Below are 16,160 nucleotides of genomic sequence, written 5' to 3'. Positions count from 1 at the left end.
TTCGATTTCTACAGCCACCTATCTCATTCATTCATTCATTCATTTATTCATTCATTCATTCATTCATTCATTTGATTTCTACAGCCATTCATCTCAATCAATCATGAAATTCATTCATTCATTCATTCATTCATTCATTCATTCGATTTCTACAGCCACCTATCTCGGTCATTCATTCATTCATTCGATTTCTACAGCCACCTATCTCGGTCATTCATTCATTCGTTCATTCATTCATTCATTCATTTGATTTCTACAGCCATTCATCTCAATCAATCATGAAATTCATTCATTCATTCATTCATTCATTCATTCATTCATTCATTCATTCATTCGATTTCTACAGCCACCTATCTCGGTCATTCATTTATTCATTCATTCGATTTCTACAGCCACCTATCTCGGTCAATCATTCATTCATTCATTCATTCATTCATTCATTCATTCATTCATTCATTCATTCATTTGATTTTTACAGCCACCTATCTCGGTCATTCATTCATTCATTCGATTTCTACAGCCACCTATCTCGGTCAATCATTCATTCATTCATTCATTCATTCAATTTCTACAGCCACCTATTTCGGTCAATCATTCACTCATTCATTTGATTTCTACAGCCACCCATCTCAATCAATCATGAAATTCATTCATTCATTCAATTTCTACAGTCATCCATCTCAGTCAATTACTCCAGGCAGCTTGCAATTCAGAAAAAAATATATTACTATTAAAAGACTATCCTTTGATGCTCTTGTTAGGTTCTATTCGGTCATTGTTATTGGCCACACAGAGGTGTGACAAGATGAGCAGCCATACAAATAGAAACAAATGGCCTGAGATCGACCAAGATGATGATCCTTACCTCGTAATGATTGCTAGATGAGGGGGGTTCATGCAAGCACCCATAAAAAGCACCACATTCTCGTGCCTGGTTTGCCGATAGTTCATCACTTCCTTCTTGAAGAGCTTCAGGTGATCCTGGTTGTTCCCGTCTATCTCCAGCAAACGGATGGCCACCTCCCCATGCCATCTCCCTCGGTATACCTTGCCCCACCGTCCTTGGCCAATAGGGTCCCCCAGTTCAATCTGCTCGAAGGGAATGTCCCATTCCTGCAAGTAGACGCTGGTTTGGCTAGCCTTGCGTGATATCATCCCCCGCCATCGCGAACGCCGGGTTGGCAGGTCATCAATCTCGTCTTCATCGTCCTCAGCTTCCATCTTGTTTTGCTCCTGGTCATCCGTGTGCTTGGGAAGAAAGAGGGAACACAATTGCAATGAAGATAAACACCCGGACTTGGAATCCCACTACAATGATGTGCTGAAAGTGAAAGTGACTTCCCACGCTCCCCTTACCCCACCATGTGTGTGTGAGACACCCTCCCCCCCAGGCCCCGTTTTGGGCCTAGTAGGCCTCGCTGCAGCCTCCTGGGAGCACAAATGGGCTGCCCGGGAGCGCAGTACCCCCACACCCCATTTTGGGCCTAGTAGGCCTCCCTGCAACCTCTTGGGAGAACAGATGGGCTGCCAGGGGGGGCGCGGTACCCCCATGCCCCATTTTGGGCCTAGTAGGCCTCTCTGCAGCCTCCTGGGAGCATAAATGGGCTGCCAGTGGGGGGGCGGTAACCCCACGCCCCATTTTGGGCCTAGAAGGCCTCCCTGCAACCTCTTGGGAGAACAGATGGGCTGCCAGGGGGGGCGCGGTACCCCCACGCCTCATTTTGGGCCTAGTAGGCCTCCCTGCAGCCTCCTGGGAGCATAAATGGGCTGCCAGTGGGGGGGCGGTAACCCCACGCCCCATTTTGGGCCTAGAAGGCCTCCCTGCAGCCTCCTGGGAGCACAAATGGGCTGCTGGGGGTGTGTGGTACGCCCACGGCCCATTTTGGGCCTAGAAGGCCTCTTTGCAACCTCCTGGGAGCAAAAAACAAGCTGTGGACAGCCCACATTGCACCCTCCCATGCTCCTCCTGCCCCTGCGCGCACCCCTCATGCATGCGTGCGCATATCCCACATGCACCCCGCTCCCCACATATGTGTGTCAGAGACCCGAAAATCAGGTGACCCGTGGGAGGTGTGCGCACACAAACAGTGGAGCTGAGCTGGAGCGATGGCTTGCGTGCCTGTCCAAGAGGGCTCTGCATGTCACTTGTGGCACGCACACCATAAATTCGTCATTACGGCCCTACCGCATTTTCCCCAACAAAACCCACTGTGCAACTCTTTGGGCTATTCTCTATCCAGGGTTATTCAGCACCTTTTAAGTGCCGAGATTTCAACTCCCAGAATTCCCCAGGCTGAGAAACGCAGCTCCTTCCTATGTCATTCTCTTGCATTCTCTTATGTTCAGCTTCCATGGTTCCCTACACATTCACCAAATGAGCTATAGTCTATAAAGGAGATTATCTGTAGCCAGTGACGTGCGGTCAGCTTTAGGCCTGGTGAGGCACTTTTTAGACTTGTGGACTTCAACTCCCAGAATTCCACAGCCAGGCATGCTCAGTTCCAATTTAAAGCGACAGCATTTTTCCCCCTTGCAAAATAAGTTTTCCCATTTTTTTTCTTCTCCCTCCCCCTCCTTCCTCCCTCTCTCCCTCCCTCCCTCACTCTCAAACAAAAACAGAAGTTGGATTGGATATATTTTCCAAAGGCTTGAAAGCAGCTCCTCTGCCATACTCCTTCCCCTGCTGCCTTCCGATCAAACCTTTTGAATTCCTCCCCACCTCCCCACACACGCACCTTTTCCAGCTGTTTCAGAGATGATTTCAACTCTGCTTCTCCCTGCCCTGCCCTGCCCTCCCCTCATGAAAGGCCAGAGCTCCGTCAGACTGAGCTAGTTGCTCCCAGAGAACTCTAAAAAGCCTCTAAAAATGCCCTCTACAGGAGGGGAGAGAATACGTGCCTCATTTGCATAAGAAATTCTTCGCATTTTAACCCTTGGTTATCTCTTAAAAGGCAAAAAATTCCTTATGCACAGGAGGCCCCTATTTCTCTGGCCTCCTCCTATGATTAACACAAAGCACTGTTCCAAGTCATTGTGAATCTGGTAGCAACTACCTTGGCTTTAATTATTTTTAAAAAATTCTTTAAAATTCCTTTTCCTCATGACTGGTGAGGCCATGCCTCCCCTGCCTCTAGTGACTGCACGTCCCTGTCTGTAGCTCAGGGTTGAAATGAGGGGTCCTGGGCCCTCTCTGAGCTTGGCTGTTTTTCTTGCAAGAGATTTCCTTATCCAAACAAGGTGTATAACGTCATCAGGGCTAGTGGGGAGCACCGCTAGCAAGGGGGAACTTACCTCTGTGTCCCGTTCTTCAACTCCATCAGTCTCTAGGGGCACCTCAGCATTGCTGGAGAGAAGAAAAAGAAGAGAGGATGGGTGGACTGTTCTTGCAAGATCATCCCTATGTCAGGCCTGCAATTATATTCCTTTTAGAATTTTGGCCTGCCACACTTTCTCTTATTTCATTATGCTGCTTCATTAGTATAGTTGATGGGAGGGGGGAATAGACAGGAGTAGGATTGTGGAATGTATTGTTTTCATTCTTTTCTAGAAGCCAAGGTCATCTTTTGTCTCCGCACTTTTACACCTGACCGGAAGCAGCTGGGTGTGGATGCCAGCGTGGAAGAAGAAGATTGGACCATGTGATGGGTTGTGGGTGTGGGGACAAGATCATGAATTTTTAACTGGGTGGAATTCTCATTTCCAGAATTAGGATTAACACAGATGTGCTAAGATGTCTGCTTTATTAAATTGGAACTTTAAGGATCATTGTGCCTTGGACTCTGATTTAATTCTACATGATACTTGGAACGCTGACACCTTATTCTTTGAATGTGCAGGCTGTCAACTCCATTCAGACTCATGTTGCAGAAGAATTCATGTTAGATATTGTATCAAGATAATGCTGCAGGAGTTAAGTTATAGGGGAAGGAAACTCAGAACGGAGAGAAGACAATTCAGTAGATGTCTGTGGAGATTCTCAGTCATCCAGGTCATGGTTGTCCCAAAGGTGCTTTTTCAAGAGGCAACTGGACTTTAGTTTTTTTTTAAAGATTTTTGCTTCTCATTTCAGAAACTCCTTCAGCTCTGAGAGAGCCAAACATCTTCAAAGAAAAACAAGAAAGTCCAGTTGCCTCTTGAAAAAGCACATTTGGGACAATTCAGAAGATAGGTTCCAGTGCTGGATCGTATCAGGGTTCAAGACTCCATTCCACCATGAAAGTCGCAGCATGATCTACCAAAATCACTCTTCTCAATCTTCCCTAGCACCTGAATTTTGATCACATGACCATGGAGAAGCTGTGACAGTCATAAGTGGAAGGACCTGGGCATAAGTTACTTTTGCGGGGGCCGTTGTAAGGGAACGGTTGCTAAATGAATTGTTGTTAAGTCAAGGACTATGTGTGATGTTCTTGAAAACTCTCACAGAAGCCAAAACCACAGTCACTGAAGTGTGAAAACATTGTGATCTATTACTAGAACCCACGGAGACCAAGGGTGTCAAATTCAAAGCCTAGGGACCGAATCTGGCCCGTGGGGTGTTTAGATCTGGCCCGGAGGGCTGCCCTGGAAACAGCAAAGGACCCACCTGTGGTGCCTCTGCCAGTGTACATGGAACTCAGGAGGGCTGCATATGGCCCTCCCGAGCTCTGTTTTCGCTAGCAGAGGGTTGCAGGAGTCCATTGCAGCCGAAAACAGAGCTCGGGAGCCTGTTTTTGTTGGCAGAATGCTCGGGCCGCCAAAAGCGCCCCCTGACACGAGTGATGTCGAGGCCACACCCACCATGGCCACGCCTACCATGCCTCCCCCAGGTCAAACACAACCCTGAGGTGCCCTCAATGAAATTGAGTTTGACACCCCTGATGTAGACATTTGTTAATACAACAAACACTGTGAAAACAAGATGTGTAGATGGTGTAGTTCACATTGACGGTGTACAGTAAGACCCTCAGACTGTTGCCCCTAATAAGACATGGCCCAACACAGCTGTATTCAAACTACAATCGATGAACAGTGGGTTCCAGTTTTATAGAAGCTTATAAGGGAATTCACGGCAACAGTATGTACAAATAACAAGGGCTGAATTTACTAATCATCACAGTTGTCCTATTCTCATTTCCGGGATTAACTGCTTCCAGTCTAAACTGCAAAGAAGACAGTTAGAGGCTTGTGAGGACCACATGTAGGGAAGGGCATGGAAGGAAGGGTGGAATAAATTGTATAACACAACACCGGATATGTAACACAACCTTGCTGCAACAGGCCTGCAGCCATCTTTTCTGTTGGATCTTTGGCCTGCCACACTTTCTATTATTCTATTATGCATTTTCTATTGTGGGAAAATGGGAGTGGGGATTGTACGGAGTGAGATGCTATGTAGCCATAACAACATTCTTTCTAGAAAACCAAGGTCATCCTTTGTCTTTGCACCTCTGCACCTGACCGGAACTGGATGGGTTGGAACTGCCAGCCTGGCAGTGGAAGATTGGACCATGTGATGGACTTGTGAGTGTGGGGGCAAGATCTTGAACTTTCAACTGGGTGCGGGAAAACCGGGAAGCTTTCAGATTCAGGTTTTCTCAAATGTACCAAAATGTCTCTCTTAATAAATTGGAACTTTGAGCAATACTTTGCCTTGAACTCTGATTTACTTTTGGGTGCTGTTTGGAATCCTGACACTAGGTTTTTTTCTATTGAGAGCCACTTTTCTCTCCCCTTTTTTTCCTGCCCTCTCAGCAATTGTTACTAGGAAGAAACAATCATTCTGGCCAGAACATATTGCTTGCAGAAAGTTGTTTGTTCTAATTAGGCTATAGTAAACATATGACTTTTGTTTAAATGGGGATAAGCCATTAAACCCTGTTTCCATAGGGTACCTTTCCTATCCAGGCAAGATAACCTAACTCCATATCTTATCTTGCTTGGGTAGGAAAGGTACCCTGTGGAAAGACATCTCATTAAAAGGATTTTGGATAAGATTGTCTCAGCCCAGCTGGCTGAAGCATCTGGCAAATGGAACACCCAGAGCAAATATTTAGAACAGAAAAAAGAATGTGGCTGTTATATTTGCTGCTGACCACTAGGAGGCATCATACAGCTGATTTTGTCCTTGTATTGGAATTTGTAGGAGCCTCCAAATATTAGAACATATAAAGGTAATTCTGGACCTTTGACTGTAATTGAGTTTGGCAATTTCACTCATGAGCCACTTTTTTCAATGCTGTTGTAATTTGAAACAGACGCTAAATGAATGGTTGTAAATCGAGCACTACCTGTAAAGGGAAATGCTGGAGATAAATAAAGAGACTTACTTAGCACTTTCCGTAGTTTCAGGAGGCTGCGTTATTTGTGGAATACCAGGAATTTCTGAAAGAAAGAAGAATATATGGGGGTGGGGGGAAGACTGATGTGCACAATTCTCAAGTTCCCACTGTTTTTAGTAAATATTTAGCTGTAGAGAACTAAAAAGTCGAAATGGATAACCCACAAAGTGACAGGGTAAATAAAGCTTGCTTGAGGCTGGACTAGTTTTAGCTGGGGGATCACACACCCTCTATAAATTCCTATCTAGAAACAATGCAATATTAAATTAAGGAAAGTATTTGTAGCTCAGGGTTGAGATGTAGTTTTCAGACCAACAATTACCGTATTTTTCAGACTATAAGACACACTGGCACATAAGACGCACCAAGATTTTGAAGAGGTAATTTTTTTTAAAAAAGGTTTTGCACTCTGCAGGTCTCCCAAACCCTCTGCATGCCTCGTTTTTTGTGAAAAACGGGACAGGCAGAGAATTTGAGAGTGCTCCTGGGGGCTGTGGGGGGGGGGGCAGAAATGGGCAAAAAAAATGGCCTTGTTTTTCTCTCATTTTTGCCCTCCCCAGCCCCCAGGAGCACTTTGCAGACCTCCCAAACCTTCCATTTTTGCAAAGGGGGCAGGCAAAAAATGCTGTATTAAGTGTATAAGATGCACCCAGATTTTCACCCTCTTTTTTGGGGTGGGAAGGTGCGTCTTATATTCTGAAAAATACGGTAAGAAGTAAACAATACTCAATCAAGGAATTCCTATATAGAAGCAATGAAATATTGAATAAAGGGAAGTATTTGTAGCTGAGGGTTGAGATGAGGCATCCTTGGTGCTCTCTAGCTTTGTTGTTTTCAGACCAACAATCCAGAAGAAACAATACCCCAATAAAGGAACTGCCAAACAAGCCAACAGCAACCCAACCAAAGAACCCCCAAGATCATTCCCATCAACACTGACAAGGCAAGCTAGTAGAATATAAACTGAGAGCAAAGCCCATTCCTTACTAGCACGGATGATGTTACCTAGTTGGGTAATGGGACGCCTGCAAGAAAACAACCAAGCTCAGAGAGCAACCAAGACTGATGGATTTATTTCGTTTATTTTCACACATGCGGGGACCTTCCAAAATGGGAATTCTCTCTACTTCTTCAAAGCTTTTCAATCTGAAAAACCATCAGTCTTGATGAGTGGCATACATAGGAGAAAGAGGGGAAGAGTCAAAACATGACAATTTGGCAGTGTCCTTGGGATGCAAACCCTGCCTGTTCAAAAGGTGTGGGGGCTTGCATTATGACACCCCAGATGCCATCTTGTCTTTCTGACACAATCCTACAAACACAACTCACACTGGCGTTAGTACTCCTTTTATGTTTAGGCAGTGGTTTGCTCTCCAAGCTTGTTTCAATTTAGTTTCTGAACATTTCGTTAAGACTAGATAACATGAGCAGCAGGATTTTGTCCCATTCTCCTTAGCTTAGAAATGTCTACATTTATGTACGTGTATCTCGGTAAAGGTAAACGTTCCCCTCGCACATATGTGCTAGTCGTTCCCGACTCCAGGGGCGGTGCTCATCTCCGTTTCTAAGCTGAAGAGCCGAGGTGGCGCAGTGGTTAGGATGCAGTACTGCAGGCCCCTTCAGCTGACTGCTATCTGCAGTTCAGCGGTTCAAATCTCACCGGCTCAAGGTTGACTCAGCCTTCCATCCTTCCAAGGTGGGTGAAATGAGGACCCAGACTGTGGGGGCGATATGCTGACTCTGTAAACCGCTTAGAGAGGGCTGAAAGCCCTATGAAGCGGTATATAAGTCTAACTGCTATTACTGCTATTGCTGTCCGAAGACGGAATGCTGTTACCTTCCCAACCAAGGTGGTCCCTATTTTTCTACTTACATTTTTACGTGCTTTCAAACTGCTAGGTTGGCAGAAGCTGGGGCGAGTAACGGGAACTCACTCGGTTACGCGGCGCTAGGGATTCGAACCGCTGAATTGCCAACCTTTCTGATCGACAAGCTTAGCCACTGAGCTACCGTGTCCCTATGTATCTATGTACCACTAAAACTCCCATCCCTGTAGCATTTCATTGGGAGAAATATTTGAACCAAGGTTACCTTAAATAGGTCAACTTACAAAATATGGGTCTTAGGACTCCTGTTGAACTGAAAATTTGGCAGGTTTTCTTTATCAAACACTTCATGACCTTGAAGTTACCACAAAACGGTTTATGACATAGTGCAAAATGTCATAAAACATTTCCCATGATGTTTATGCCCCTACATGGGCTAATTCTAAGGCAGGTACTTCTATGAATTAATCCCAACTTTTCCAGTGAAGGCAGAGTATTAGAAGCTTTGTCCCCGTGGAAGACTTTGAGGAATGTGGTAAGGAAAGCCCTCTCTAATAGGTCACAGGTTGTCTAATTGTTAATAAAAAGTGGGAAATATATTGAATTGATTTGTGCAGAGAAAGGTCAAGGATCATGCTTTATTATTAGGGGACTGGAGGCTACATCGTATAAAGAACGGTTGCTGGAACTGGGTATGTCTAGTTTAATGAAAAGAAGGATTAGGGGAGACATGATAGCAGTGTTCCTATATCTGAGGGGCTTCCACAAAGAAGAGGGAGTCAAGCTATTCTCCAAAGCACCTGAGGGCAGGACAAGAAGCAATGGATGGAAACTAATCAAGGAGAGAAGCAACCTAGAACTAAGGAGAAATCTCCTGGCCGTTAGAACAATTAACCTCCACAAGCTGTGAATGCTCCAACACTGGAAGTTTTTAAGAAGATGTTGGATAAGCATTTGTCTGAAGTGGTGTAGGGTTTCCTGCCTAGGCAGGGGGTTGGACTAGAAGACCTCCAAGGTCCCTTCCAACTCGTATTATTCTATTCTATGTCACGGTAATGCATACCTAATAAAATTTTTTGATATAAAGAACAAGAATTGGAACAAATGATGTCACAAGAAAAAGGAATGGTGTGTTTTCAAGTAAGCAGGAGTGCAGTGTAAGTGCAACATGCAAGAAGAAAAATCTGTATCTCTCTCTGTGCTTGCAAAAAAAAAATAAAAAAAAATGCAGGACATGCCGTGATGTTTGATGCAGCTACATGTTAGAAGATGAACTTACCTGGAAAGATAAACTGCTGTCTATGCTGAATGTAGTGAGCGGCTGTTTAGTTTGGGTTTGGTTTAGGCAGAAAAGGAGAAGGAAAGGGAAGAGAAAAGAGACAAAACAAAAGATCACAGTAGTTAAAAAGTTAGCACCTCAGGCGATGGATATGTGTGTGTGTGTAGTAAATTAATCCCACTTCAGAGTTAGCAAACTGTAAATAAGCAACTTCTGAGTGCAAGCAATTAGAGAAACATGCAGCATTTGGAAAATGCCTTTATTTTATTTATTGATTATTTTATTTACTTTTTATTGTTATTTTTTTAATTATTTAGAAGGGGCAGAAAAATAAGGCTGTCTCTAATGGAGAAACAGACCTAGGGGCCATTGCAGAGGTGGTGTTCTGTATTAGTGGCATGACGGCAGCGGGAGGCTCCGCCCACCCGCCCAGACGTCATCATGGACGCTCTGTGCGCGCTCCCGGTTTTGAACCAGTAGCGAAGGAAGGGGCATTTCATGCCTGGGATGTTGCCTCAATTCACAAACCGACTTCCTTTCCCCTCCTTTCTATGCTGCTTGCAAGTAGTCCTCGAGTTACAACTATTTGGTTAGTGCCCACTTGAAGCTACAATGGCACTAGAAAAAGTCACTTATAACTTGGTATTTGCACTTACAACCATTGCAGAATCAAAGTTACAACGGCACTGGAAAAAGTGACTTTTCAGTGTTTTTCCCAGTTACGACCTTTGCAGCATCCTCATCAGTGGTGAGTTCCTAATGGTTCGGACTGGATTGGCCGAACCAGTAGTAGCTTGGCGGCCCGGGTCACTGAAACCGGCAGCAACCCAGGCCTGCCATGCCTCTAAACCGGTTCTCCCAGCGGTGCCGTAGGCGCCATCTTTTTTGCTTCTGTACATGCGCAGAGCAATTTTCGTTGTAGTGCACATGCGCGCGCAGCACACATCAAGGGTGTCCGGGCGGAGCACGTCCCAGAGCAAACCAGCAGTAGTGGCTGCCGGAACCCACCACTGATCCTCATGGTCACATAATCAAAATTCAGACTCTTAACAACTGGCTCATATTTATGACGGTTGCAGAGCCTTTTGTGACCTTCTTTTGTGACCTTCTGACAAGCAAAGTCAATGGGGAAACCAGATTCACTTAGCAACCGTGCTACTAACTTAACCGCAGTGCTTCACTTAACAACTGTGGCAGGGCAGGTCATAAAATGGAGCAAAATTCAGGCAGCTGTCTTGCTTAGTAACAGAAAATTTGGGCTCAGTTGTGGTCCTAACTCGAGGACTATCTGTAATGTTTGGTTTTTTTCAGGGAGAGAATGACATCAGTATGGTGGCGCAGTGGTTAAATGCAGTACTGCAGGCTACTTCAGCTGACTGCAGTTCTGCAGTTCGGCTGTTCAAATCTCACCGGCTCAGGGTTGACTCAGCCTTCCATCCTTCCGAGGTGGGTAAAATGAGGACCCGGATTGTTGTTGGGGGCAATATGCTGACTCTGTAAACTGCTTAGAGAGGGCTGAAAGCCCTATGAAACGGTATATAAGTCTAACTGCTATTGCTATTGCTATGTTTTAGCAAATGCACAAATTGCCAGAGAACATATGGGCAAGGAAATGTATTACAACAGAAGGTCTGATGAACAGATATCCGACAGGAACATACTGTATGAACACTGTTCTATGCGCCAAAGTTTCGGGCTAAAAATATTTTGGAAGTGCTCAACTTCTGTGGGGAGGGGAACAGAGCAGACTTGGTTTTTAAGTGATCTGCTAGAGCAGGGTGTCAAACATGATTTCTTCGAGGGCTGGATCGATATTGTAGTTCTCCTCCGTGGGCTGGCAAGGGGGGGGGCAGCAGGGAGCAAGGGGAAGACGGGATGGATGCCTGCTATAGCACCCTGCTGGCTAAAATAGGGCACGGGTGGGGAGGGCACGCGCGTCCCCCTCTGCCCTGTTTTCAGCCTGAACAGTTCCTGCAACACTTTACTGTGGGCAGGGGTGGGTTCCGGCAGTTGCTCATGACCGCACGCGCGCATGCACAGTGCAATAAAAGTTGCTGCTAGTTCCCGCGACCCAAGCCACGAAACCACTACCGGTTCGGCCGAATCAGTCCGAACTGGTAGGAACTCACCACTGGCATGGGGGACCAAGTGTGCCTCATTTTCACCCTCCATGCCCTCCTGCAGCATCCTCTGGTGGCTGAAAATGGGCCAAAAATGGGCCATGCGGGGACCCCCTGCAGCCCATTTTCAGCCTCCCTGGCCTCCAGGAGCACTCTGCCAGCCAAAAATGGGCACTTGGCTCATTTTAGCCGGCAGAGGCATTACGGGCCAGTCCTTTAATATTTGCAGGTCAGCTGTATGGGTCAGATTTAAGCACTCCCGTGGGCCGGATCCTGCCCATGGGCCTTGAGTTTAAACCCCACCCCCTGTGCTAGAGACAAAGAAGTAGGTTTGTGGCAGGATTTTTAATTGCAGACATTAAGTATCACAACACTACCTTGTTTCTGTTTTGGCTATTCTAGGCCTTCTTGGAACCAGGTAGAGGAGAATCCTTTCTATCATCAAAATTGCTTTGCGTAGAGAGACGGGCAGCACATAAATTTAATAAATAAATGTGGGTTGGACGGCTTTATTGTTTTTCATGTGAACATCACCCAGACAACTCTTATTTAGGGGGTAACTGATAAATTAAAGCAAGATGCCGTGGCAAAAAAAAAAAAAAATTGCATTAAAAGTGCATTAAGACAAACAGGTTGCATCTTAACTTCACTGAGTTGAATTTTCATTTTTATTTCTTCTTTGGCTAGGCAGACCACGCAAAAGGTAGTTGTTAGCAAACCTGGGGTTTTATTTTTGCTCCTCCGAAAACAACTTACCTGGGAAATTGAACCGGCTGTCCCGCTGGCCCATGGGAGATGGGTTTGGGGGAGGCGTTGCGCTGGGGGGGTTGGAAGACTGGAAGGGGGCTGGAGAGGAGGGTGTGGAAGAGGTGGTAGAAGAGGGGTTGCTACTGGAGTCGAGGTGATTGATTGCTGTGGGATCCTGCAAGAGATCAAAGCAACACAAAAATCTTGGACATTAGGGATTTTTGAGACAAGACAAAACATCATTCTTGGCTTTCCTTCCTTTGTTTTAAGACTCCGAGGTCAACTGGCTATGACTGGCCAACCTCTTAAGCCAGGAGGGTCAATTCATAAGACACTTGCAGCCTTTTTAATCCCAGATTGGCTTTCTCTATAGATCACAATAGGAATGGGGTGGCTCAGGGGCTTAGACGCTGCGCTTGTTGATCAGAAAGGTCGGCAGTTCGGCGGTTCGAATCCCTAGCACTGCGTAATGGAGTGAGCTCCCGTTACTTGTCCCGGCTTCTGCCAACCTAGCAGTTCAAAAGCATGTAAAAAATGCAAATAGAAAAATAGGGACCACCTTTGGTGGGAAGATAACAGCGTTCCGTGCGCCTTCGGCGTTTAATCATGCTGGCCACATGACCACGGAGACGTCTTTGGACAGCGCTGGCTCTTTGGCTTTGAAACGGAGATGAGCACCGCCCCCTAGAGCCGGGAACGACTAGCACATATGTGCGAGGGGAACCTTTACCTTTACCTATGGATCACAATACTGCTAAAATCTGGCGTCTAGATACAAGTACTTCTCGGCTTACAACCATTCACTTAGCAACCATTTGAAATTACAGCGGCACTGACGAAAGTGACTTGCAACCGATCCTGACATTTACAACTGATGCAGCATCCCTGCGGTCACGGGTTCAAACATTTGGGTGCTTGGCAACTGGCATGTAATGACAATGGTTGCAGCATTCTGGAATCAGTGTTCGCCATCTGCAATCTTTCTAGCTAGCTTTTGACAAGCAAACTCAGTGGGGATTCGCTTAGTGACTGTGTGATTCGCTTAACAAAGGCAGAGATTTGCCTATCGACCTCGGCAAAAATGTAAAATTGAGTGTGACTCACTTAACTACCTTGCTTAGCAACAGAATTTCTGGTTCCAATTGTGGTTATAAGATGAGGACTACCATATTTTTCGGAGTATAAGATGCACCTTTTTTCCCCCCAAAAGAGGGTGAAAATCTGGGTGCGTCTTATACATTGAATACAGCATTTTTGGCCGACCGAAACACCGTCCCCTTTGCAAAAATGGATGTGCAGAGTGTTTGGGGGGCTTGCAAAGTGCTCCTGAGGGCTGGGGAGGGCTGTTTTTGCTCGTTTTTGCCTCCCCGCTCCCAGGAGCACTCTGCAAGCCTCCTAAAGATCTGCATGGCCTTTTTCTTTGCAAAAAATGAGACGTGCAGAGGATTTGGGAGGCCTGCAGAGTACAAAAACTTTTTTTTTTTTTAATTTACCTCTTCAAAATCATGGTGTGTCTTATAGCAGTAGACTTAGCAGTAGACTTATATACCGCTTCATAGGGCTTTCAGCCCTCTCTAAGCGGTTTACAGAGAGTCAGCATATTGCCCCCAACAATCTGGGTCCTCATTTTACCCACCTCGGAAGGATGGAAGGCTGAGTCAACCCTGAGCCGGTGGGATTTGAACCGCTGAACTGCTGATCTAGCAGTAGCTTGCAGTGCTGCATTTAACCACTGCGCCACCTTGGCTCTAATACTCCAGTGCGTCTCATAGTCCGAAAAATATGGTACTTATACTGGCTTTCAGCACAGGTTTCATTAAAATGTGTTTGCTAAACACTGTGCTGGAAGGCAGCCGCAGGTGGTTTTAACTGATCTCAACCCACATGGCTCTGCGCGTGTCCTTTGTAAATCTCAATACTGTACCTTTTTAGCTTGGGCTTTTGGGAGAGTCCCAAACTGTGGTTCTGAAGGCCGGTCCACCGGATTATTGATATCGGAAGGGACACTCTCTGTTCTCCTTAACCGTGGTACTATTGAATCAGAGAGAAGACAAAACCAGCATTTTACTTGGCCTTCTTAAAAATACAACAGCAACACTGAATTCAGAATAAAGGCGTTGGAAGGGACCTTGGAGATCTTCTAGTCCAACCCTCTACTCAAGTAGGAGACTCTATATCAGTGACGGCAAACCTTTTCGGCACCATGTGGCCAAACCGGAATGTGCATGCAGGCCAGCTGGTCTTTGGGTTTCTGGAATGCATGTGTTTGCCGGCCAACTGATCATTGTGCGCACTGGAGCACTGGAAACCCAAAGACCAATTTGGTGGTGTGCGCATATCTGATTTTTGGCAATTTTTCAGGCAGTTTTCAGGCCATTTTTGGGGCCAAAAACGGCCCGGAAAACAGCCTGAAAGCCGCCCCAGAACAACCTGGTTTTTGGCTGGTTATTTTGGCATTTTTCGGGCCGTTTTCCAGCACTCCGGAGCCCACGAAGACCAGCTGGCCAGTGCACCAGAAACCTGGAGAGCAGCTGGTGATGGCACGCGTGCCCACAGAGAAGGCTCCGTGTGCCACCTCTGCAGCACGTGCTATAGATTCACCATCATGGCCCTATATCATCCTAGATATATGGCTGTCTAATCTCTTCAGTGTCACTTCCAGTGATGGAACACCTACAACTTCTAAAGGCAAACCATCCCAGTGGTTAATTGTGTAGCCAACAAGAGAGAGACGGGAGTAATATGTTACGTCAAAGGCTCTCATTTAGTCAGAATAACAATAACAGAGTTGGAGGGGACCTTGGAGGTCTTCTAGTCCAACCCACTGCTCAAGTAGGAAACCCTATACCATTTCAGACAAATGATTGTCCAATCTTCAAAAGTTTCAGTGAGGGAGCACCCACAACTTCTGGAGGCAAGTCATTCCAACGATTAATTGTCTTCACTGTCAGGACATTTCTCTTTAATTCCAGGTTGTTTCCCTCCTTGATTAGTTTCCATCCATTGTTTTTTGTCCTGCATTTTTGGTGCTTTAGAAAATAGGTTGACCCCCTCTTCTTTGTGGCAGCCCCTCAAATATTGGAACACTGCATTCCTGTCCTCTCTAGTTTCACTAGGCTAAACAAACCCAATTCCTGCTCACCATTCTTCATATGTTTTATCCTCCAGCCTACTAATCATCTTTGCTGCTCTTTTCTGCATTCTTTCAGGTTATCTACATCTTTTTAATAATACGGTGACCCAAACTTAACTTAAACAACAAGTAATCCGGTAAGAGGAAGAAAAGTTTAAAAAGAATATAAAGGCACTTACTAGGCAAGAAAGATATTCTACAGGGTGGGGCTTCTTTGGTGCATTTATTGTGGCATTTTAATCTGCAAAAGGGAAAAGACATATTAGGTACAAGCTAAGCTAAATTGTATGGGACGCTGTGGCTCGGTGGCTAAGATGCTGAGCTTGTCAATCAGAAACGTTGGCAGTTTGGCAGTTTGAATCCCTAGCGCCACATAACGGAGTGAGCTCACGTTACTTGTCCCAACTTCTGCCAACCTAGCAGTTCGAAAGCATATAAAAATGCAAGTAGAAAAATAGGAACCACCTTTGGTGGGAAGGTAACAGCATTCCGTGCATCTTCAGCATTTAGTCATGCTGGCCACATGACCACAGAGACATCTTCGGACAGCGCTGGCTCTTCGGTTTTGAAACGGAGATGAGCACCAACCCCTAGAGTCAGGAATGACTAGCATATATGTGCGAGGGGAATCTTTATCTTTACCTTAAGCTAAATTGTGGACAGACTCCCACTGCTTTTCTCAGGGGAAAGCAGGAGGCACCGATCAGAGTGTGAGAATGGGATTGGAAAGACCAA

General features: G+C 45.7%; 1 protein-coding gene across 1 annotated transcript in view; it reads right to left on the bottom strand.

The window, feature by feature from the left end:
* Positions 1-16,160, bottom strand: part of KSR1 (kinase suppressor of ras 1) — a 178,017-nt gene that overhangs the window by 20,718 nt on the left and 141,139 nt on the right. Inside the window, exons 8-14 of the mRNA XM_087717169.1 lie at positions 15,605-15,666; positions 14,217-14,323; positions 12,302-12,467; positions 9,426-9,467; positions 6,309-6,363; positions 3,292-3,343; positions 866-1,248 (exon numbers count right to left, since the gene is read on the bottom strand). Of these exons, the coding sequence (XP_087573295.1) occupies positions 866-1,248; positions 3,292-3,343; positions 6,309-6,363; positions 9,426-9,467; positions 12,302-12,467; positions 14,217-14,323; positions 15,605-15,666 (867 nt within the window). The remainder of the gene's footprint in view (positions 1-865; positions 1,249-3,291; positions 3,344-6,308; positions 6,364-9,425; positions 9,468-12,301; positions 12,468-14,216; positions 14,324-15,604; positions 15,667-16,160) is intronic.

Source organism: Thamnophis sirtalis, unplaced genomic scaffold (genome assembly GCF_051295495.1).
Source record: "Thamnophis sirtalis isolate CommonGarterSnake01/CBP01778 unplaced genomic scaffold, rThaSir2_p1.2 scaffold_6, whole genome shotgun sequence".
Classification (NCBI taxonomy): Eukaryota; Metazoa; Chordata; class Lepidosauria; order Squamata; family Natricidae; genus Thamnophis; species Thamnophis sirtalis.
This window is presented reverse-complemented; position numbering and strand designations above follow the sequence as displayed.